Genomic DNA, 25,157 nt, shown 5'->3' with positions numbered 1-25,157 from the left:
TGCAACTGTCATTAGGTATTAAGTCTTGGTTTGCCAGCATGGGGTTCAGCACAGGTGACTCCATTTTGGGCCTGTTGTCTCTTTTTTAACAGTTTACCCCCTTTTGATCAGACTGTCATCTTAACTGAGAGATGTGATAAGAATTTAAGGCATTAGTGTTACTCTCAACTTCTGCTCTGTAGTTCTCGCAGCTTTTGTCCATCCTTTGTGTGGTATTCATAGGTCATGACATCTTTTGCTTAATCTCTGTGATAGTCACAGGCCACGACTTCAGGTTCAAAATCTTTAAGTCAGTCGTTCTCTGCATTCCTTTTATGACATTCCAGTTTGGGGAGGTCATTTGACGGTTAGTGGCTGTGAACACACATTTAAAGCTTTTGAGAGAACACCAGGAAGATTATGATTATGAACAGGATAATTCCAATGTTTGGAGTCCCCAAGACCCAGACCAGTCAAAATCAAAGACAGACCCCGCTGAAGGAGTCACCTTTTTGAGCCAAGTGGCTTTTCAGTAATCTTACACAACTGAGTTTCAGCTTCTCCAGAAGCGTTAATCCAGCAGTAGCAGTTGATGTTGGCCATAGCTCAGACGTCTCCGTGTTCAGCCAAAATATAATCGGGGGCTATTCTATTAACAATAACAACTTTGGCCAGAGAGTCTAAGGATCTTTGTTGAACAGCTGTTGTCTTAGCAATGGATTCTGCAGTATCTTTGAGTTAAGGTTTCTAATCATACTCTAACTTATATTTACTGAGAGCCAGAGAAGTATGCCCCTGCAAAAGCAGGTGATTCCTGTGTCATGAATGTCTCCTGGTAATTTCTTTCTAACTTGATGTATAAATCCAAGGGAATCAACCAGTGAGGTATCATAGTTCGTTCTGGAAAGTAAGGGGCACAGCTAGATGACATAAGACATTGCCCAGCTATGTGCCAGCTGTCTAGGCATTCAGAGGCCCAAGGAGAGTGAGAACCACAAAGACAAACCCTGTCAGGGTGCAGACCATCTCCATTAAAGTGGTCCTATTAATGGAATCGTTCACAGAGTTTACTGCATTTACCCGTTCAAGCCAGGGGTCAGTTAGGTTTTCAGCACAGATGGGAAGAAAATCTCCTAACTTGCAATAGGGTCGCTCTAAATGCCTTGCAAAGATGTGTGCTGCTGGTGAGATCTTTGAGTGAATCATGAGAAAATGGGGGTGCACGTGTACCAAGATTTATGTAGATATTTGTGTCTGATTGGGCACACAGCAGTTATAAATGGAGAAAGGTAAAAAGGCACAGGATGTTCTAGCCATAAGAGTTGAACTTGGTAAAAAAAGCTTTTTAAAGGGCTAGGGGAGAGGTAGTAACATTGTAGTAATTGGGAAGAGAAGAGAATTGGTCACAGGGAAGACCAGGGGATCTCTAGACTCTTGGATAGATCAGTCTTTGATGACAAATCCAGCAGTCTGAAAGGTTACTAAGCACTGGCCCGGGAGATAACAGATCGAGGCTGTTACCTTTCCAGGGCAAGACCAGAATAAAGGAAAGAAGGAGAAGGAAAAAGAGTTTTCATGTTCAGTTAAAGTATGAAATCTTGATCCAGAGGGAAGCAGTCTACTTTGAAGTCACCTGCTTCTCGGCCTCATCAATTTGATTTGGAGGTTTAGAGTTTGAAGATCCCATTAGTTCTCTCAACCTTGCCTGATATGATCAAGGGTGATCGGCACAGTGATCATTTAAAGAGGTTTGCAAGGCTTTCGTTAAGGCTTGTATGATTTGCCCAGTGAGATGGGTGCCTCAATCACTGGAATTTATAGAAGGTATACTGCAAGTGGAAAACATGTTTTCTAACAGTCTCTTTGCTACTGCAAGGGCATCAGCCTTGCAGCAAGGAAAGGCTTCAGTCTATCTGGAAGGCATGCATACAAGAACATAGGGATAACCCATACAAGGTAGCAACTGAATGAAGTCCAGTTGCAGTTGTTCAGAGGGGCCAGAAGGAGGAGGTTTGAGGCCTCTGGGAACAAAAATTGTTTTTCCAAGATTGCAGACCTGATAAGTCAGACATTTAGATGCAGATGAGGCGGCAGGAGCAGAAAGAGCACACAGGAATTAGTCTGCTTGCAAAAGTGTTGGGTCAATTCTGAATTGAGAAGACTTGAAGCTGTGTTTGGAGTTCACAAAGAAATGTCATTTCCTAACGTTAAATTCACTGAGGCTTCTATAGCTGCAGCCTTATGGCGGCTGGAACAGGCTCTAGCAGTGGAATCCAGTAACATAGGCAGTAACAGGCCTATGTTTATTGCCATATTCTTGCAGGAGCATTTCCACTGCTTGGTTATCTCTTTCATGCACAAATGAGGTGAAAGGGTTGGGTTTGGTAACTCTAGAACAGGTGAATCTTCTGGTGCTTATTTTTGTCTTAAAAAGGTCTGTCCATGTTTATCTTCCCATGCAAGGGGTTCAGGGACTGGAATTTTAGTAAATTCATAGAGTGGGGAAGCCAACAGAGAAAATTTAGAAACCCATAATGTGTAATAGCTAGCTAAGTTAGAAATCCACAAAGCTGTGCTCGGCTTAATCCTTTTTCCAAATAACTGGATTCCTTTAGTGCTTAATTATGACCTGGGTAATCAACAGTGTCTAGAAAGAATTGTGATTTTTTTCCTCAGAGACTTTATATCCCTTTTCAGCGAACTGCTACAGCAAGTAAATGGAATCCTTTATGGACACCTCTTTGGTAACAGCATAGAAAGAGAAGGTATGCATATTGTAAAAGGACTGATTTCCCAGGGAACTGGAGGGTAATGAAATCTTGGTGGAGTACATGGGGATAATAAGGGACCTCGATGAATCCTTGAGGTCTGATTGTCTGGTATATTATTGATTATTCCAAGTAAAAGAAATTGATATTAGCTGTTGAAGTCCACACAGATGCTGGAAAAGGCTGAACAAGTCTACAACAGTGAACCATTTGAGTCTGGTAGAACTTGTGACAAAAGGGTGTTTGGGTTTGGAACAACTGGGAAATAGGGAATAAATCGTTAATAGCTCTTAGGTCCTGGACAAGTTGCCATCCCCTCCCATTATGTTTCCAGACTGGCAAATTATGCATGCTGCAGGGGCTAAAACAGGGAATGATTAACCCCTGCACACGGTGTGAGGCCTTGTATGTCCTCGTGCCTTAATAGATAGTAGGGCAATACAGGAGTAGGTTTAGTCCTGTCGTCCAGAATTAGAAGTGGCCCACAGATTTTTCAGGCATCTCAGTTAAATTAGAGGATTTCTGTTGGAATTCTTCCTCATCTATATCAAAGACCAATCATAAAGATTATAAGATCAGGTTCAGGTTGGTCAGGAAATTCTAAGGTGAGGTCACATTAGAAGCAAAATTTATTAGCCCCTTTAATTTAGAAAGGAGATCTCTTCCTAATAAATTGGGGCTGTATCACAGAGCAAAAAAGGCAGCTTTTTAGTAGAAGGTCCCAAAGTCATTTGTACTGGTCAAGATAGAAATTCTATCTGAACAGCTTTGCGCAGTGGCAGTATCGTAGCCAATTGAGGTTTATCCGAGGCGTGATTATTGCTAATTCAAAGAAATTCTATCTGAACTTTATTAGACATCCCTGGTATATAAACCTTCTTTTCACTCTAAGGGATTTGTTGTCCTATGAGAGTGGGGTTTAGGGGCACCTGAGTGGCTCAGTCATTAAGCGTCTGCCTTTGGCACAGGTCATGTGGGATCCAGCCCCGCATCAGGCTCCCTGCTCAGCGGGGAGTCTGCTTCTCCCTCTGACCCTCCCCCTTCTCATGCTCTATCTCATTCTCTCTCTCAAATAAATAAATAAAATCTTTAAATAAATAAATAAATAAATAAAGTAGAAAGTGTAGCCCAGGTATCTACTAGAATTTAGCAAAGTACTTGATTAATTTTTTTTTCCCCTTGGATGTTTAGGGTGTTACTGATAGCAGTTTACTGGAGGGTCCCTTGGAGCCCAGTTTTGGGAATGGCCCATATGGGAGCTCTTCCTTGGGGACACTGAGGAAGGACCTTTGAGGATGGTTTCTCTAAAGTGCCCCAGTTGATTACAAATGAGATAATGGAGCCTGGGCCAGCCATTTGATGATGGACTTCTAGGAGGGTATGATGTGGGAGACCCGGTAAGGCCCTTAGTTTGGCAGACCTTTGTTTATGATTTTGGTCCAGATCCTGTCAAAGTGTTTGGCTGTGGTCACAAGTTCAGTCAAACCAGTAGCCTCTCTTCCTATATTCTGCCTTTTTATTAAGCCACTAATCTCAGGAAATAATCCATTTACAAATAGGGCAGCTTAAGCAGGTTGTATGGAATCAGGAGTGACATAGGAAGAACACTTCCAGACAGGCTTTAGATTCTGCCACAGATCCATCTTTTATTTTCATGTTTGGATAACAGACCAATCAGTGCAGGCAGGGAAGACTCTAGGAATGGCTTTTTAAATATCAGTTGATATATTTCCAGATTTTTGTGGTCCATACAAGGACTATGTTGGTGATTGAGGATCTTGATTATCATCCTTGGGATTCTGCTTCCCAAATCCATTTTTGGGTACCTTCACGAGGTTCTACCGACATGTGTACAAGCTGATAAAGTTCTGGCAGCCTGGGGTCATAGGCACTCATAAGGATTCTAAACTCTTCAGAAAACTCGGGCCTCTTCCTTAGGTTCAGGAAATTCTTTAGCTATGACCCTTAGTTCGGTCTTTGACCAAGGAGTGAAAGAGATCTGAGAAGGATCACTTGCAACCTCAGGTGGCTTTATTTTTAAAGGTAACAGTTTAATAGTCTCTTAGAGTGGAAAGGCAATTTTGACAGAATTAGTAAAACATGAGTACGTAAAGAAGGCTAGAGAAGAATGTAGGAGTCAAGTCAGTTCTATCTTTTAGGTACCTCTGTGTCTTTAATTTTTCCATGGTCTTTTGAAATGAATCCTTTAGTGAGGCTATTTTAGAACCTTGAAGCCTTTTGGAAACCTCTGCATACCAATTAAAATAGGTATCCCAGGGGCACCTGGGTGGCTGAGTCGTTAAGCGTCTGTCTTTGGCTCAGGTCATGATTCCAGGGTCCTGGGATCGAGCCCCACATCGGGCTCCCTGCTCAGCAGGAAGCCTGCTTCTCCCTCTCCCGCTCCCCCTGCTTGTGTTCCCTCTCTCACTGTGTCTCTCAAATAAATAAAATCATTAAAACTAAAAAATAAAGGGGCGCCTGGGTGGCTCAGTCGGTTAAGCGTCTGCCTTCGGCTCAGGTCATGATCCCAGGGTCCTGGGATCGAGCCCCACGTGTGGGCTCCCTGCTCGGCAGGGAGCCTGCTTCTCCCTCTCCCACTCCCCCTGCTTGTGTTCCCTCTCTTGCTGTGTCTCTCTCTGTCAAATAATTAAAAATCTTTAAAAAAATAAAAAAAATAATAAAAAAATAGATATCCCATTCTTTTCATTTAATTCAGGAATCCTTACTTTCAAGTACATTTCTCTTTTAATTGTGTAGTTGATGTACAATATTATATTAGTTTCAGGTGTACAGAATTTATATACAATACAAAGTGATCACCACAGTTCATCTGGCTACCCTCTATCACCATACAAAGTTATTACATTATTAACTGTATTTCCTGTGTTGCACATGGCATCTCTGTGTCTTATTTATTTAATAACTGGTAGTTTGTACCTTTTTATCCCCTTCCCCTATTTTGCCAACTGCCTCACCATCCTCCTCTCTGACAACCACCAGATTGTTCTCTGTATCTATGAGTCTGTTTCTGTTTTATTTGGGTTTTTTTAGATTCTACATATAAGTAAAATAGTATTTGTCGTTTGCTGACTTACTTCACTTAGCATAATACCCTCTAGGTCCATCCATGTTGTCTCAAATGTCAAGTTTTCATTCTTTTTTTATGGCTGAGTAGTAGTCCATTGTATATATGTATATACCAGTTTCTTTATCCATTTATCTATCAATGCACACTTAGGTTGCTTTCATATCTTGGCTGTTGTAAATACTGCAGTGCACATAGGGGTGCATACATCTTTTCAAATTGGCCTTTTCATTTTCTTCACATAAATACCCTGAAGTGGGATTACTGGGTCGTAGGGTAATTCTGTCTTTAACTTTTGAGGAACCTCCATACTGTTTTCCATAGCAGCTATACCATTTTGCATTCCCACCAACAGTGCATGAAAGTTCCGTGTTCTAAACATCCTCACCAATGCTTGTTATTTCTTGTCTTTTGAACACTAGCCATTCTGACAAGTGTGTGGTAATCTCATTGTGGTTTTCACTTGAATTTCCTGATGATCAGTGATGCGAGCATCTTTCATATGTCTTGGCCATCTATATGTTCTCTTTGCAGAAATGTCTGTTTAGGTCCTTACCCACTTTTTAATTGGACTTTTTAAAATACTGAATTGTGTGAATTCTCTGTATATTTTGGACATTGACCCTGTATCAGTTGTATCATTTGCAGACATCTCCCATTTAGTAGGCTGCCTTTTCATTCTGTTGGTTTCCTTCACTGTGCCAAAGCTTTTTAGTTTAATGTAGTCCCACTTGTTTATTTTTGCCTTGTTGCCCTTGCCTGAGGAGACAGGTCCAAAAAAATATTCCTGTTTTCTTGCAGGAGTTTTATGGCCTCTGGTTTAATATTTAAGTCTTTGATCAATTTTGAGCTTATTTTTGTATATTGTGTAAAAAAAAAAGTGCTCCAGTTTCATTCTTTTGCATGTAGCTCTTCAGTTCTTCCTAGACCATTTATAAAAGAGACCATCTTGGGGCACCTGGGTGGCACTGTCGGTTGACTGACTCTTGGTTTCGGCTCAGGTGGTGGTCTCTGGTTGTGGGATTGGGCCCCATGTCGGGCTCTGTGCTATGTGGCGTCTGCTTAAGAATTTTCTCTCTCGGGGCGCCTGGGTGGCTCAGTTGTTAAGCGTCTGCCTTCGGCTCAGGTCATGATCCCAGGGTCCTGGGATCGAGCCCCGCATCGGGCTCCCTGCTTGGCGGGAAGCCCGCTTGTCCCTCTCCCACTTCCCCTGCTTGTGTTTCCTCTCTCGCTGTGTCTCTCTCTGTCAAATAAATAAATGAAATCTTTTAAAAGAAAAAAAAAGAATTTTCTCTCTCTCGCTCTCCGTCCGTCTCTCCTCTGATCTCTCTCTAAAATAAATAAATTTTTTTTTTTTTAATTTATTTGACAGAGACACAGAGAGAGAGGGAACACAAGCAGGGGGAGTGGGAGAGGGAGAAGCAGGCTTCCCGCTGAGCAGGGAGCCTGATGCGGGGCTCGATCCCAGGACCCCGGGAACATGACCTGAGCTGAAGGCAGACGCTTAACGACTGAGCCACCCAGGAGCCCCAATAAATAAATCTTTAAAAAAAAATTTTCCCATCTTTTCCCAATTGTATATTCTTGCCTAATTGACTGTATAAGTCTGGGTTTATTTCTGGAGCTCTATTCTGTGCCATTGAGTGTATGTCTGTTTTTGTGCCAAGTACCCTATTGTATTGATTACTATAGCTTTGTAGTATAGTTTGAAATCAGGGCACATAATTCCTCTAGCTTTGTTCTTTCTCGAAATTGCTTTGGCTCTTCAGGGTCTTTTGTGGTTCCATACAATTTTAGGAATATTTAGCCTAGTTTCATGAAATGCTGTTGGTATTTTGGTAGGGACTGCATTGAATCTGTGGATTCCTTTGAGTAGTATGGACATTTTAACAATATTAAGTCTTCCAGTTTCATGAGCATGGTATATCTTTCCATTTATTTGTGTCATCTTTGATTTCTTTCATCATTGTCTTACAGTTTTCAGAGTATAGGTCTTTCACCTCCTTGGTTAAATTTATTCCTAGGTATTCTTTTTGCTGAGATTGTACATGGGATTGTTTTCTTAATTTCTCTTTCTCACAGTTCATTATTAGTGTATACAGAGACACCCTATTAATGTATATTAATTTTGTATCTGGCAACTTTACTGAATTCATTTATTCTAATACTTTCTTGGTAGAGTCTTTATTGTTTTCTATATATAGTATCCTGTTGCCTGCAAATAGTGAGTTTTACTTCTCTTCTAATTTGGATGCCTTTTATTTCTTCTGCTTGTCTGATGTGACTAGGACTTCCAATCCTGTGTTGAGTAAAAGTGGCAAAAGTAGGCATCCTAGTCTCATTCCTGGTCTTAGGAGAAAAGCTTTCAGCTTATCACCACTGACTATCATGTTAGCTGTGGTTTTGTCATATGTGGCCTTTATTATGTTGAAGAATGTTCCCTATATACCCATCTTATTATAAATGGATGTTGAATTTCATCAAATACTTTTTTTTTTTTTAAAGATTTTATTTACTTATTTGACAGAGACAGAGAGAAGGACACAAGCAGGGGGAGAGGGAGAAGCAGGCTTCCTGCTGAGCAGGGAACCCGATGCGGGGCTCCATCCCAGGACCCTGGGATCATGACCTGAGCCGAAGGCAGATGCTTAACAACTGAGCCACCCAGGCGCCCCTCTTTTTCTTTTTTTTAAGATTTTACTTGAGAGAGAGGATGAGCAGTGTGGGGGAGGGGCAGAGGGAAAGGGAGAAACAGACTCCCTGCTGAGCAGGGAGCCTTATGCGATGCGGGGCTCGATCTCAGGACCCCGAGATCATGACCTGAGCTGAAGGCAGACACTTAACCAAGTGAGCCACCCAGGTGCCCCTGATTTGTAGCTTTTTGTTGATTGATTTGCAGGCATTAAACCATCCTTGCATCCGTGCGATAAATTTTACTTGATCATGGTTTATGATTTTTTTTTAATGTATTACTTAGTTCAGTTTACTGATATTTTGTTGAGGATTTTTGCATCTATGTTCATTAAAGATATTGACCTGTAATTTGGGGGGGTGGGGATTTGTCTGCTTTTGGTATCTAGGTAATGCTAGCCTTACAGAATGAGGAATTTGGAAGCATCCCTTCCTCTTTGATTTTTGGAATAGTTTAAGAAGGATACGTATTAATTCTTCTTTAAATATTTGGTAGAATTCATCTGTGAAGCCGTCTGGTCTTGCATTTTTGTTTGGTGGGAGTTTTTTGATTACTGATTCAGTTTCATTACTAGTAACTGGTCTGTTTAGATTTCCTGCTTCTTGATTCAGTCTTGGAAAATTGTGTGTTCCTAGGAATTTATCCATTTCTTCTAAGTTGTCCCTTTTGGTGTAACTTCTCTTTCACTTCTAATTTTATTTGGACCCTCTGTTTTTTTCTTGATGAGTCTGATTAAACATTTATCAATTTTATCTTTTCAAGGAACCAGCTTTTTTTTTTTAAGATTTTATTTATTTAATAGAGCATGAGCAAGCACAAGTAGGCAGAGCAGCAGGCAGAGGGAAAGTAGAAGCAGACTCCCTGCTGAGCAGGAGCCCGACTCGGGACTCGATCCCAGGACCCCGGGATCATGACCTGAGCCGAAGGCAGACGCTTAACCAACTGGGCCACCCAGGCGCCCCAAAGAACCAGTGTTTAGTTTCACTGATCTTTTTATTTCCTTTATTTTACTAACTTTGGGCTTTGTTCGTTTTTTAGTTTCTTTAGGTGTAAGGTTAGATTGAGATTTTTCTTGAGGTGGGCCTGTATCACTATAAACTTCCCTTTTTTTTTTCCTTTTTTAAAGATTTTATTTATTATGTGTAGGTCATAGTGAGCTAGTTTGATTCATCATGGAAAAGGATTTTATTTATTAGCAGTGGAGGAGGGAGGTAGTTTTAAAGATTTTATTATGTGTAGGTCATAGTGAGCTAGTTTGATTCATCATGGAAAAGGATTTTATTTATTAGAGAGCAGTGGAGGGGGGAGGTAGAAGCGGGGGGGGGGGGAGCAGACTCCTGGCTGATCAAGGTGCCTGATTCGAGCCTCAATCCCAGGACCCTGGGATCATGACCTGAGCCAAAGGCAGACGCTTAACTGACTGAGCCACCCAGATGCCCCTAAACTTCTCTCTTAAAATTATTTTTGCTGTGTCTCCTACATTTTGAACTGTTGTGCTTCCATTTGCATTTGTCTCAAGGTATTTTTTTTCTCTTATTTCTTTGTTGACCCCTTGGTGGTTTAATAGCATGTTGCTCTTAGCCTGAACATGTGTTTCTTCCAGTTTTCATTTTGTTTAGCTCTTTTTCTAAGGTTTTTGTCTTGTTCTTTTCTTTGGAACATATTCTGTCTCATTTTGCCTCTGTTTAAATATATTTGTTTCTACGTATTAAGTGGATCAGTTACATCTCCCGGGCTTGAAGAAGTGGCTTTAAGCCAGAGGTATCCTAGGGGACCCAGTAGGGCAAACTCCCCTGGTCACCCAAGCCATGTGTCCCAGGGATGTCCCGTGTGGGCTGTGTGCACCCTCCTGTCATGGCTGGGTTGCAGTTGGTGTGGACTCAGTGGTGTGCAAGGCAGTTCTCTGGTACAGCGGGCTGCAGTAGCTGTGGGCAGGGCAGCCTCCTGGTGCTGTGGCTGCAAAGTCCAGCTAACTCTTGCAGGCACTCTCGTGTGCGGAGCTGGACCCCCCAGGGCAGGGGCACTAGCGCCAGACAAGGCCTCCCACTGGGTGTGGCACAGCAAGAGGTCACTTGGGAAGGTTCTGGTGCTGGACGAGGCTGCCTGCCAGGTGTGGCAGGGCTAGCATGTTTCTTAAATGAGCGATCTTGTCTACTTGTCCCCATAAGGCCCGTTTAACTCTGGGCTGTTTTTAGTAAGATTTTGCCATTCTTGTAGATATTTATGACTTCAGGAACCATAGTTTTTAGACATAAAGTATGCAAGTGTGCCAGAACGTTGTGCACGTGACTTTTTAGAGTTTCAGGTTCTAAGACTTTGGATTTCTCAGAGCCAATCTAAATACCTAAAAGGTGCCACTTGGTCGGGGGTTGGTGTTTTACAGTGTACGTTGTTGCATAGAAATTTTCTTGGAAGTTGGTGGGTGACCAACCGTCCATCTAACCCATCCCATGACCAATTTATCCTATCACAGGAGTCGTCTTGGGGATGACAAACACTGTAAAATACTCGTGTCCACCAATTTTTGTGGCTTTTTGGCTTCCAAGATCCTCATTAGCAATAGTTTTTATCTACACAAAAGATGACAAATAAATATGTACCTTAACATACCAGCAGTAAGCAAGAGAGGTTTACTGGGAACTAGCTAAGAGAGGCCGTGTGCACCACCAGCAATTCCCAGCATGGACTAAACCAGCAAATTCCAGCAAATAGGGACTGTGGACTGGAAAGAGGTCCCAAGTAACTGGGGAACTGCAGATTGAACCAAGGGCTGAGGAACTGGGTTCTGAATGGAACATTCTGCCAGCTGAAGGTGACCAGCTAAGCCCTGGACTGGAAAGCCAATTAGACTAGGATCACAACTTAGAACCCACAGCCCTCAGAAATGGTGAAAGGGCCGTGAACTCAAAAATGGGTTTACAAAGAGGCGCCTAGGTGGCTTGATTGAACATCTGATTCTTGATCTCAGCTCAGGTCTTGATCTTAGGGTCATGAGTTCAAGTCTTGAATTAAAAAAAAAGGGGGGGGTTGCAATTATCATGCCAGTGGTTCTCATTGTCCCAGAATGCTGTCAGAAGTTTGATTCAGCTCCTGGCACTGCCACCCGATCTGTTAAAAATTTATCCAGTGATTCATGAATCAGGCAGCAACTCATCTACAATAGAAGGTAGCCTCTGCAGAGCTATAGAAAAGGAAAAGTTTTTTAAGGTGGAAAGGGGGTGGATAATGGAAATTATTAGCAAAGAATGCATTGTGTCAGGTAAGGTCACCTTCCCGAGGGGAACGGAAAGGCCTATGGGGCAGATTACCTCACTAGTGCTAACCAGGTAATTTCAAGTTGACTGGTGAAAGTTACATTCCTGGAGGATTGAAACTGCAACTAGGTTAGGTTAGGGATTAAGTCTTGGTTGTTGATGTGGGGTTTAGCACAAGTGACTCCTTTTTGGGCCTGCTGTCTCCTTTTTAACACCACAAACCAGACTTTGATTAGTTAAGGCTATAGACCATTTTAAGAGCACATTCTAACCTGATCTCCCTAGCTCTCTCTACCCCATCTCTAGACTCTGCTACTAGGGTGACTTTTCTAAAGCACAGCCTTGATTGTGTTCCTTCCCTGATTAAAAACCTCCCATTGCTTCCCACCACCTGCTATTCTTTACAGAACAAAGGGGCAGCCTCCTGTCAGCACCTTTTTCTCTCTGGTTACCACCCCGTCTCTCCATTCCTTGTCTAAAAGCTGGATTTCGGGAAACCTTACTACCAAGTGTTCTGCTTCCTTCCAGTGCTCATATTGTCCTTTTGATCCACAACTTTTATTACTTTAGCCTTCTTCCTTTCACCATTGTGTGCCCGTCTTAAACTCTCCCATTTCAAATGCTGTTGCTTCTTTCCTTTCACTCCACTAATGTGCAGTGAATAAGTGAGTTCATATATGTATGGTATCTTCATTCCGACTAAGAACAGATTTGAACCTGTTATAGTCCTTAGCACAGCAGCTGTGTTTAATATTTTTGTCCTTGTATGTAATGGGCTATAAATTTCTTCATCTGATGGGTTTAGAAGAATTTTAAGATTTTATTTGTTTTGGGTGGGGGGGGGATGGGCAGAGAGGAGAGAAACCCAAGTGGACTCCACGCTGAACATGGAACCCAGCACAGGGCTCAATCCCATGACCCCAAGATCAGACCTGAGCTGGACACTCAACCAAGTACACCACCCAGGTGCCCCTAGAAGAATTCTTAGATAGAGTTTATAGTTTCCATTCCCAGCCTGTTTCACAGAAGTATTAATGCTTAAAGCATTTGACTATCATCTGTAAGTATAAAACATGCTATTTAGAAACCTTCATCTGCATCAGGTTTTGCCATTCTCTTTAGCTACTAAATGAATAGTCCCAACTAGTTTTGACTCCCACATCCCCTTTAGCAGAATATAACTTTGTGATCCTTATCACAATCTATATGCCTCACAGAAACCACTTTTGCTCTTCCTTCCAGAAAGGTGCCAGCAATCTGACTTGGCGATCAGATGTCTTGGTGGAATATCAAGGAGAAGGCCGTAATGTCACCGACCCAACCTGTCCTTCACTGAGTCCTGGAGTATCTGTGAGTAATAGCTTGAGTTGGCTTAGACAGTTTTCTTACCAATAGCACAGCAAGGCATAGATTTAGGTGTGTCAAGTATTAAAACCCTTAATCTGAGTCTTGGTCCTCTTTCACTTGACTTTGTCACTTGACGTAGAGATTAGTAGACAAACAAGACAAATTTAGTAATCCTGAAAATGATGTTTCTGACCTATTGTCAGAATGTGCACCTTGAATTCTTCAGTTTTTATAACAAGCACATGTATCTACCCATATTCTTATTCATTTCCCTTCTTGTTTTCCTACCCTTCCCAATAGCAGTATACCATTGTTTATGAGGAAGGTTATCAGTGGCCTTCAGTAGAGATACGGGGTTGCCACAGTTATATGTAACTGCCATCATAAGTGTCTTGCTTGGTGGCAGCCAAGCTGGTCATGAAGGTGGTAAGAGCAATGTTGGTCTCACTTTAGATAATGGGAAATAGGATAGTCAACTCCAGAGAGAAGCCTGATACCAAAGTGTAAGGAATAGTGAAGAACCAACCAAAAGTTGGTAAGGAAGACATGAAGAAACAACTTACCTGCAGCTGATTCCACAAAGCTCACTTGAGCCTTTTTCTCCAATGCATTAAGATGACAGTTCCTAATATACCTTAGACATGACTCCTAGGAGATTGATTTCGTCTCCTTACCATCCATCCCATCCATTTTCCATTTGCTCGCTACAACAGATTCTTGTCATGAGATTAGCAGACAGTGATGGCAAGTCTACAGACAAACATGTTCCTTAATCAAGTTAGCTACAAGGAACAAAGCCCCACATCTATCTTTGATTTACTTCTCTGTGGAAAGTTTCCTAATTTCTGTCCAGTGGTAGGTCTGACTTGAGCCAACTTGGTTGCCCCTGTAGGCAAGTGGTATTTGTTACTACAGAACTGTCCTGATTCAACTTTCTCAATATCCCTACAGCAATGTTTCCCAGACTGTGTCTGTGAAGATGCTTACAATAACACCTACGCCTGTGTGAGGACCCTGTCGGCGCGGTGGAATTTACAGTATTGTGAGTTTGATGACCAGGAGGTAAGAAGGCCCTCTGCCTCCCCCACCCCTTTGTGTCCTAGTGCCAGTGCTCTGTTGGCTGGACGTGGTAGCAGAAGAGCAATTCCAAGGATGTTCCCTAAGGAAGATAGGTTTCTTATCTATACTTCCACTTAGGCTTCCTTCAGTTAAGAAAATAGAGGGGCACCTGGGAGGCTCAGTCAGTTAAGCATCTGACTCTTGGTTTTGGCCCAGGTCGTGATCTCAGGGTCCCGAGACTGGGCCCTGCACTAGGCAGAGTCTGCTTGGGACTTTTTCTCTCCCTCCCCCGCTGCCCTCCCCCCACTCACATGCACTTCCTCTCTCTCTCAAATCTTAAAAAAAAAAAAAAAAAAGCCACAAAGCCATACCACACTTCTCTAACTGTGCCCTTTCCAAAAGGGATTTTCTCCACTCCCAGCACCACCCAAACACCCTTTAAATGCACCGTCCACTTGCTCAGATTGCTACATGCCTGGTCTCTCGGCTTCCCTGATAGTTTGGGGTCAGAGTAAGACACCTCAACTTCTGTGGAGGTAAAAGGAGTCAGAACATTTGCTACTTACTGACAACCAGCTTGTTCAGAAACTTCTGTCCCCACAACAGCGCATTCCAGAGCTGCTCAAATAGATCAGCAGTGGGGCATCAAAAGCAAGACCAGGAGGCTCCATCCTTGTAAGAAGGTGGCTTTTAGCCACCAGAGATCATTATGGATTGTCTGAGGATCTCATGCCCTCCAGTCCCTTGTGGTTTCATACTGTTTATCAGCATGTGCTCATCTGGCATACACATCTGCTATATGGAGCCGATGCTCACTGTGTTTCTCAGAAATGGACTTACCACTTGTTTGCAGCTCATAAGCACTGTGGACAGCAGCAGCAGAACATCGTTCACAATCAGTTCTTGTTCCTCCTTTCCCCCATAATGTTTACGTGTCATCTTCCTAGCCTGTCACTTGGAGAATAAAGTACGGGGGCGAGGGGGGAGATAGTGATATTAGATCTATCCAGAGTCAGAAATAATGGGATTGTGTCCTTTCCCAATTGGCGGTGGACATCCAAAACTGCTTTTTAAAACAGGAAACTTTAGCATCTGTACAACACAGGTTAGAATACTTTCATATCTATTCTTATTTGAATCTTAACAATTCTAACACAAAAACCTTCAAATGTCAGCTCTCACTTTTGTTAACAATATTAGCAGTCTACTTTCTGAGCCTATTTGAGGGTCCTGCATTCTGTTCTCTGCTTTTATTATAAAAGGTAGTAAATTTGTCCTCCTATCTCTGCCGAAAGGCTCAGGGGGTACTGGAGGCCCCTTCCCAGCACGTGGGCCATGGACCTGAAGCCCTTTAACCCTGAGAACAGATGCTCCGTGGTCTCGTGTTTACCCTTGGGCTCTCTGAGGATGTTGAGACCAAATGATGTTCTCCCAGGCACTGCGCTTATCCACCTCTTCCCTTCCCATTTAGAAATCATTCACACGAGGAGTACTTCAAATATAATGCTTGTTCTTTTCTTTCCCCCATGTTCACATTCTCGCAGGTATTTGTAGAAGTCTATAACCTGACTGCAGATCCAGACCAAATCACAAACATTGCTAAAAGTATAGACCCAGAGCTTTTAGGAAAAATGAACTACCGGCTAATGATGTTACAGTCCTGTTCTGGACCAACCTGTCGCACTCCAGGGGTGTTTGACCCTGGGTAAGTTTCCCTTGTCTTCGATGGTTCTCCCAAGTTGTCTAGCAATCATGCCATCCTTGAAGGCAGAGGCAGCCTGAGGGGCCCTTTTGGCTTTGAGCTAAGCTGTGTTTCTCAGTGTTCTGCTTTATGGTAGGAATCCTGTGTCTGTTGTGCTGAGAAAATAAGTTCTTTGAAACTTTTTGCTCTCTGGTTCCAGTTGGTGCTTTACATGGAGGCCTAGCCCTGACCCCTGCTGCGTGTGGCTCTTGTCGGTTGCACAGGTGACAGGGGGGGCTTTTTTAGAGTAAGCCGACCAAGTGCTGCCCTGTTCCCTAGCACTTCTGAGACGATATGCCTTCGTTCATTTCTCAGAAACCCCAATTAGAGGAACTGGAATGCTTGCCAGTAAATTTAATATGCTAAACACACAAAATGAATTAGAAGGCATAGACTCTGAAATGTTGAACTACATAAAACCACTGTAGTATATGAAGGCAGAGAAGATTTTCATCACCTACTAAGCCAGCTCTGTTCCTCCCACTCATTCCTCTGAAATAGTAACTTCTCACCAGTGACACTGGGTCTCAGCATACCATGAATTTGAGCTGCCTATGGTAAGAAACTTGTCATTTTATGCTTGAAGATTATGAGATCTAAAGTTGAATTTTCACCAGGAAAGGATTATTTTAGTTCTTATTTTGATAGTAGGGAAGATTGATGTCCTATGCTTGATGGAAAGTACTAACTTAAGTAGTAACTTAGTTATTTAGCTGTCTTTGTCTAAAATGTCTTCAGTACACATTAGAGAGTAATCTATGCGAATGAGCAGAGAAACTGGATTATAGATGGTTTATTAAAGAAATGTAGGGGCAGCTGGGTGGCTTAGTCGGTTAAGCGTCCAACTCTTGGTTTCGGCTCAGGTCATGATCGCAGGGTCGTGGGATCGAGCCCTGCGCCGGGCTCTGAACTCAGCTCACAGAGTCTGCTTAAGATTCTTTCCTCCTCTGCTCCTCCCCCTGCTCTTGCTCTCTCAAATAAAATCTTAAAAGGAAAAAAAAACATTTTTGCTTCTAAATGCCATATATAGAGCCAGCAAGATGTGGAGGCCAGCAAACTAAAACTAGGTGACAATAATATAAAAAGACATTTATCATAATTTTATATCACTTAAGCCTTTTTTTTTTTTATATGGATAACCCTGCAGTTTGGAGCTTTCCTCCAGGTTAGTGAAATGCAGCCTCACTTACACCAGTTCCTTGAAGTAGGAAATTCATTCTCTAAAGTAAAAGGCACAAGACTTCTAGTTGACACATGATGATTTTGCAGTTTCCAACAGCTACTTTGCTCAGAGTGTTTTATCAAGTAAAATTAGATGTCCATAGCAGTCTCTGGATGACTCTTGGGACTTAAATCCATCCTCAGATGGAGCCTGAGCATCAGGCCTGAAGTGTTAGGACTTAACCAGAGAACTTCCAAGCAGTCGCTAGAGCCCTGAAGGAAATTTGCCCAAGGGTCACAGTTAGAACTGATACAGCAAGACCTCGTGACTCCCAGGCAAGCTGTGTTTGTTGTAACTATAATTTGTCTTGCTCACGTTCTAAGAAGCTTATAACCGAGACTGTAGATGCTGGCTTTACTAGTATTTAAACCACCTGATTTCTTTTTAAATTCCTTAGCAGTAGCTTATTCCTTCCCACCAAACACTTAGGCCTATAGAATCCTCTGAAAATGGGGGTCAGCAGACTAGATCCTACAGGCTCCCCCCATCCAGCCACCACCCTTTGAAAATAGCCACAAACATTCATTTACATACAGTAACAAAGTTGAGTCATTGGGACAGAGAGTGTATGGTCCCCCCCTTGTTCTAAAATAATGCTAAATAGTTTATCCCAAGAGATTGCAGGATAAAAGTAAAATACAATGTTCTGTCTAGCCTACACATGTAAAATGTCTTTCCAGCCAATCTACCTTCTTTAATTTTACCACCGAACAAAGAGTAAAAGCTGAATGGTAACTTGACACTTGGCCAACTTACAGTGTGTGCCAGATATTTCACGTGAATTACACTGCCTTACTATTTTATTGGTAGCCAGAGAGGTTAATGACTTACCTGAGTTCATAATGAGCCAGATGGAAACTTGTGTCCGAGGTGCACACCTGTGCTCTTGCCTGTCATTCTGTCTGAACTGTGAAGTAAAGGGCTCTGGTAGGGCTCCAGCAAAGGCTATATTCGTGCCATTAGGCTGCTTTAACCAAACTTCAGGATGCCTCCAAACCCCTCTCAAAAAAAAAAAAAAAAAAGAAAGAAAAGGCAGCTCACATCTTGCCTCCTCCTAATGCTTCTCAAGATTAATCTTACTTGTTTTTCCTCCTCTTGGCTTTTTACCACATTGTTTTGTGCTTGCTTCCTTGTGCTGGAAATGCTCTTCATTATTCAGTACTTCTGTACTACACACTTTGCCACTCGATTCCTTTCTGGTGATTTAAGTTCCTGCTCTCTTCCTTCCTGCTATCCTTTCCACTGAACATGCTGAAGGAAGTGCTCAGCGGCTAACTCGAGTTAACGTGACCCCTTTCCTTCCCCAGATACAGGTTTGACCCTCGGCTCATGTTCAACAGTCACGGCAGGGTCAGGACGCGAAGGTTTTCAAAGCATCCTCTGTAGCGACGTCTGCAGCCGGGTCCCCGCACGCCTCTGCCTGGTGGAGTGATTGTAGTAGGTATCTGTAGCTAGTCCTCGACACCACGCCTGGAAGAGTTTCTGGACTGGCCCTCAGTCCTGTTGGAAAAGGCAACCCAATCGGCGGACTTCCTTGTGCAAAGTGTTAAACTGTGAACTCTGCCCTTACGTCAGGAATGGCTGGCCCTGGTCCCTTCACTCAGCTAATCACGAATGCTCCTGAGGTCTTCATTCTCACCATACCCTTTCCTGGGGTTACAGTTCTTGATTATTCCCCATGTGGTCAGAGTCTGAATTTGTAAATCCATTCAGATAAATGGCAATACTTGGGGGGCGGGGGAGTATTTTACAGCTTGACCACTTCACTATCAAAAATACCAATATCACATGGCTTGAATAACCATCAGAGCAAGAACAAGTACCACCATTTTCAGATTAGTCACAATGTGGTAAGGTCACAAATTCAAAACCCATCTGTCAACCAAGCACTGTTTTTTGTTGTTGGGTTTTTGTTGTTTCGTTTCTTCTGCATTCTGGGCTGGTGCTACACTGACATAGAACAGTCAGTTTTTGGTAAAGGCTAATTCCAGGTAGTTCTAAAAGGCGATAGCCATCTCCTCTCTGGTGGCTGCTAACCACATGCTAACCACAAGTGGGAATGTCTCTTCTTTTGATAATTACTCCTCTGAGATCTGAAAAACAGTGGCTTAGGTATCAGCAGAGAAAGAACTTCCAAGGGTTGGTGAAGGTTGCATTTTCTGAGGGCCTGCTGTAGACAGGGCTCTTGGGTTGACAGGCTGAAGGGCTATAGTTGAGATAAAGTGCCTGTGTAGCAGGGAGCCTGGGTTCAGTTTTGACTCTGCATTTTGTTGACATTCTGTTCATCTGGTATAGTTGATGCAAAGTTCCAACTGCTTTACCCTAATTCCTTCCCTTTTAGAGAAGTTCTTCCTGAGTGTTTGGAGTCTTGGGTAATTTGGGCCTCACTCACTATTCCCCGGTCAAAGTCAGACCTTGTTGAGATTTCCTCACTGCTTAGAACACCTACATTTGTAGGTTTCTGGGCTCAAAGACCAATCCTGTTTCTATTGTTTTCTTCACAGGAAAGCTAATCTGTGGTGGGACGGCAGGGGGAGGAGGAAGAGCTGTGGTTTATAACCTGTTCAACTCAGGCAATAGTGATTTTAGCTTTATTTAAGGTCTTAGGTTGAGCTTTAAGCACTTTGTAAGACATGGCTGTAAGCAACTTCTCTATCCGAACTCCAGATCTGGAGCCATGTTGGGTTAATAGCCATTGGGTTTGTTCCTTTACCTCATGCAATCCCAGTAACTGTGGTGGTATTTAGAGGTGAAATCGGCAAGTGAAATGAACACCTCTGCTGTGAATGTTTTAGGGAAAGAAATTCTAAATATTTTGTAATTAAAAGCAAACTACAATGTTAAATATGGGTATCAGCTTTATTCTACACTTTGATTCTTAACATTAATCAGTCAACTTCTACCTTACTGAAAGTTGACCATAGTTATTCCCGAATAAAAAGAAACCAACTCTTACCAGGTCTTATATTGTGATGTCCTATTATTCAGTTTTATGATGCTGGTTCCTGAGAGCTGGCAAAGTCATAAGAGTGACACAAGTCAGCTGCCCATAGTAACCGTGCCACACTGCTCTTAACATTTCGCGGACTGCTGTTTGGGTGGTGGGGATGGGATGCCCACTCTGTGTACCTCTCCTGTATCTGGTACATTTCCTACTAACTTGGGAATGGCCTATAATTCGACTTTCTCTTAGACTGGCTTCATTCTGGATCTGTGCTAAAATCAATCATCTTTCATAAAGAGGACTCAGTTCATAGCCTAGCAAACTTCAACACACTGAACTTTTCAGAATGTATATGTACAAGGAACATGTTGCAAGCCAAGTCTCTTAATTGTATGAATTTGGATTTTGATTGTTTTCTCTTTTACAAGGCCAGGTCTGGACTGGTTGGTGCCCTTCAGAGGAGAAAACTAACCATTAGAAAAGTGACCCAAGGCCACAGGAATGAACAGAGATTTTTGCCTTACAAGATTTCCTATTAAAATCTCCCCCTCAAATACCCAGTGGGGAACCCCTTTTGAGCATCTTTGAATTTGTCCAACGGTACTGTTGCAAAATACATTTTAATTGACAATATTAAGGATTTTGTACAAAATAGTGACAGTAGCCATGGAAGTTACATCTTAATCTGTGAGAAACGTTCTTAAATTTATTTTTGGTGTCTAAGGATTAGTGCTTTAACAAAATAAGATGGATTGTTCCAGGGTCCTTATTAAGAGAAAGCAAAGGCTATTTCAGCTGATCCGCCAATGAATTAGATGGGAATATTTGGGTTTTTTACTTTGACCACCACTTAGGTCCCATGACCTCTGTCAATTCCTGTGTTTGTATCATCTGTTCCTAGAAGTTACTCTGCCCTGGCTTTGTGTCATCTCAGTCACCTGACTTAGAAAGTGCCCTTCAAAAGACCCTGTTCACTGCTGCACTTTTCAACAAATTAAAATTTATTTCTGTTCCAGTGGGAATGTGTCCTTTGTTTTAGTCCACAAGTAGTAATTTTGACAAGATTTTTTTTTTTTTTCCCTTGATGCCGGTTAATCTTTTCATCACTCACCTAGGACTCGAGACGGGCCTTTCCTCCTTGGGTGCTGTAGTCTCTACCTAGAAAGCTCTCCTGTACATGCTCTCTGACTGACCGATAGCTTTGAATGAGCTCCATGGAGAAAAATGATAAATCTTTATGCATTTACAGCTTTGCAGGAAAAAAAGTCTTATCCTGGCAGACTCTAAATTAGATAAAACTAAGCTTAACTTCCAGGGTGCTTTCCCTTGATGTCCACTCATGTGATGCACTGCCCTAAACAAAGACGGACTTTAGACAGGGGTTGACAGACCTGTTCTTCAAGGGATGTCTCTGTCACAACTACTTACCTCTCCTACTTAGTGGTTATGTTTGGTAAATTTTATTTACCAAAACAGGCCAGAATTTGCCAATCCCTGACCTAGATGGTTGCCTTGTATCTTACAAATTATGAAAACCAGGTAGAAAAACAAGATGTCAGAGGACCCCCGTAAAGTTGCCAGATCACTATCAAAAAAAAAATTTGAGGGGCAACTGGCTGGCTCAGTGGTAGAGCATGCAACTCTTGATCTTGGGGTTGTGAGTTCGAGCTCCACATTGGGTAGAGAAATTACTTAAAATCTTAAAAAAAAAAAAGTCCAAACAGAAGTATATTTTTATATACTTTCCTAATGCTTAGGTAAATTCCAAAAATGTAACTTGAGTGTATCACAAGGTGAATCCAATGAAAAAGAACATTTCTTTGTATAGACAAAGTAAGGCTAAGTACAGACTCTACCAGATCGCTTTTTTAAGATTTTTTCATTTAAGTAATCTCAGGGTCGTGAGATCAAGCCCCACATCGGGCTCCACACTATATAGGGAGTCTAACTGAGATTCATTCCCCCTCCCCCTGCTCATGTATGCACACACACTCTCTTTCCCCCTCTAAAATAAATAAATCTTAAAAAAATATATTCTCTTAACCAGCAGGTCTGACTGATGCTGATAGGATTGAGAGATTCAAAGGATGCTTGTAATTAGTATTTATTGTGATAGAAGACCTCTGCAGAATAGGTTTTTTCCTTCAGCTGAATTTATTCAAGCTCACAAAGCTAATTAGAGAATAAGGATTTCAAAGAAGATCTGGCTTGAAAGCCATCTTCCTGTTAAACTGTGCTGTCTCTGATCTAAGAAGGATTTTTCCCTCCTCCATTATACATGTGAGTGCCTACACAGCCTGGCAGTGAGCTTGGTCATGAAATGGATTACTGTTCCTGACATCTAGGACAGCATATAGACTTTTCAGAGAAAAACTTCCGAACAAGAATACTCTGTCCAGCAAAGTTACTCAGAATTGAAGGAGAAAGAGTTTTCCAGACAAGCAAAAGCTAAGAGTTCATCACCACTAAACTGGCCTTTCAAGAAATGTGAAAGGGACTTTAAGCCAAAAAGGATGCTAATTATTAGCAACAAAATATAGGAAAGTATAAATCTCACTGGTAAGTATAAAGGTAGTGGATTAATCTCAAAAGTAGTATAAGATTAAAAGGTAAAAGTAATAAAAGTATAATAAGGGATACACAAGATAAAAGATGTAAAATGTGACATCAAGAACATTAAAGTGGCGGGGGGAGGTAAAAATGTGTTCAAACTTATCTACTTAACATAGACTGGTAGAAATAGAAGTTACCTGTAAGCCTCATAGTAACCACCACACAAAATCCAGTAGTAAATACACATACCACTACAGAAAGTCCCCAAACTACAAAGGAAGAAAGCAAGAAGAAACAGGAGCTACAAAACAGCCAGAAAATAACAAATGGCAGTAAAAATAATAAAGAATGTTAAAAATGGCAATAAGTACATACCTATCAATAATTACTTTAAATGTAAATGAGCTGGGGCGCCTGGGTGGCTCAGTCAGTTGAGTGTCCAACTCAATCTCAGCTCAGGTCTTGATCTCAGGGTCATGAGTTCAAACCGCATGTTGAACCCCCCCACACCCAGTGTGGAGCCTACTTTAAAAAAAAAAAGTAAAAATTCTCCAATCACAGAAAACACAAGAACCGTCTACATGCTGCCTACAAGGGACTCACTTCAACTGTAAGGGTACACACAACTAAAGTGAATGGATGAAAAATTTGGATAGTCCATGGAAAGGGGCCAAAAGCAAGCAGGGGCAACTATACATAGACAAAATGGGCTTTGAAACAAAAGCTAATAAATAAAGCAGGACATTACATAATGGTAAAGGGGTCAATCCAACAAGAGGATGTAATGTTTCTAAACATTTCTGTAACATTTATGCACCCAACATAGGAGCATCTTAAATATATAAAGCAAATATTAACAGACTGCAAAAAAAAGGGCGGTGGGGGGGTCTTGTCCCTACTACCTGGATTTACAAGGCAACTAATTTCAGACGAAGAAGGGGAGGTGCCCCTACCATGCAAGGGGTTTCCTATCCCATTCCACAGCATGGCTGTTAGAAAAGGAGCCAAAACAGCTCCTCTCTTCACACCTCGTTATTTCCAGAACAGCTGTGGTAAGCCAGCAACCAAGGTAACTGTGATACTGTGTGACTTCAGAGGCCAGATCATGAGAGACCTGACCGCTTCTCCTTTCTCGGGTAACTCTGGAAGAGACCTGCTGCCGTATTATGCGTCCTATTCTAACCAAGCAGTCCTATGGTTAGGTAGGTGTCTGTGGTGAGGATCCGAGGCTTCCTGCAAATGACCAGCCCCCACCTGCCAGCCAGCCATGTGAGCAAGCCAGCTCAGAAGCAGATCCTCCAGCCCCCGTCAAGACTTAGGGTGCTGGCCAGGCTGCAGTCTTCTGAACTACAATCTCCCGAAGAGAAGCCCAAGCCAGAACCATCCAGCTAAGCTGCTTCCCAAACTCCTGACCCACAGAAACCATGTGATATAATAAATGTTTAAGCTGATTTTGAAGTAATTTGTTACACAGCAATATAGGACTAATATAATGACAAAACTAGTTTACCAAGAAAACTTGAGGCGAGCCTTTTGCCAAAACCTATTCAACTGTAGGTACCCCAAACAGGGCAGAGCTGTGTAGTGGTAGAAGCTCACCTTATTTCCAAAGTGGGCAAGAGTTTTACGTGTATTATATACATGAAGAATATAAATAAACACTGGCTCCCAGCTATGGTTCCAAAACCAAGTAGAAGCTTCTTTGTTGGAATGGTTGCTTAGATGTTCTCAGCACATGTTGGAAGATACTTTAATGGACTCTTGGCTGGCGGGCTCCAGTCCATACCCTGTCTTCTCTCCGGCGCGGCTCCGCACCTCACCGATCACAGAGGCTGGCGAGGGGGCGGCCGTGCTGCGCGGGGAGCGAACGGCTCTTTCCACTGCTGCAGCACGTGCACGTCTGGACTTGGTTTGGGAAGCCCCCTGCTGTCCAAAACAAGATCATCACTCCCGACTCCCTGGCCTCGTCCCGATGCTAGCCAAGTAGCTCAGAAGCGCGATGCACGCTGTTCCTGCTTAAGTCCGAGGACTGGCTCCTTTGCACACGTTTCTTCCCCCGAAGCCCCATCCACCAGCACCTCCCAGATCGGGTGAGCAGCAGCTTCATTAGGCCAGAGACCAACATGACAACTGGGATTCTTGTAGCAAACCCTGTCATCTGTCACGGTAGCCTTCGACCTTTGGCTCTGCCTTTACGGATGCGCCCACGGAAAATGAAGCCTGGGGTACCAAGTCTGGTCCTCAGTGCAGCGCCGGAAAACAAAAACGAGGCCTCAGGCATTCCGCCCTGTGCGGTGCCGCGGGAGGCCCTAGCGAAGCTCCGCCAGGGCTGAACACTGCGTGGCTTCACGGTCAGCCTGCAGAAGAACACCTGCCTGTCTCAAAGCTGCCCACCGGCTGTTTCCAGACAGGACTATGAAGCGCTAAGCCCTGCAGATGTTGTGCCCTGCAGCTGGGAGAGCTACAAAGTGAGCTGCAGATATGGTCCAGTCCCCAAGGAGATTCCTATTGGC

General features: G+C 42.7%; 1 protein-coding gene, 1 long non-coding RNA gene and 1 pseudogene across 2 annotated transcripts in view; 2 read left to right on the top strand and 1 right to left on the bottom strand.

The window, feature by feature from the left end:
* Nucleotides 1–21,109, top strand: part of GNS (glucosamine (N-acetyl)-6-sulfatase) — a 55,284-nt gene extending 34,175 nt beyond the window's left edge. The window contains exons 11-14 of the mRNA XM_036094128.2: nt 13,021–13,128; nt 14,077–14,187; nt 15,729–15,889; nt 18,455–21,109. Of these exons, the coding sequence (XP_035950021.1) occupies nt 13,021–13,128; nt 14,077–14,187; nt 15,729–15,889; nt 18,455–18,533 (459 nt within the window). The 3' untranslated portion in view covers nt 18,534–21,109. The remainder of the gene's footprint in view (nt 1–13,020; nt 13,129–14,076; nt 14,188–15,728; nt 15,890–18,454) is intronic.
* On the top strand, nt 3,512–3,643 carry LOC118536910 (U4 spliceosomal RNA; annotated as a pseudogene).
* On the bottom strand, nt 16,703–18,455 carry LOC144382395 (uncharacterized). Its single transcript, XR_013449260.1, has 2 exons — nt 17,979–18,455; nt 16,703–16,909 (listed from the first exon to the last, which is right to left on the bottom strand). It is a non-coding gene; the product is annotated as an uncharacterized LOC144382395 (long non-coding RNA).
* Nucleotides 21,110–25,157: the final 4,048 nt, after the last annotated feature.

This window comes from Halichoerus grypus, chromosome 6 (genome assembly GCF_964656455.1).
Source record: "Halichoerus grypus chromosome 6, mHalGry1.hap1.1, whole genome shotgun sequence".
Lineage (NCBI taxonomy): Eukaryota > Metazoa > Chordata > Mammalia > Carnivora > Phocidae > Halichoerus > Halichoerus grypus.
The sequence above is the reverse complement of the archived record's forward strand: the minus strand, read 5'-3'. Positions and strand labels throughout refer to the sequence as shown.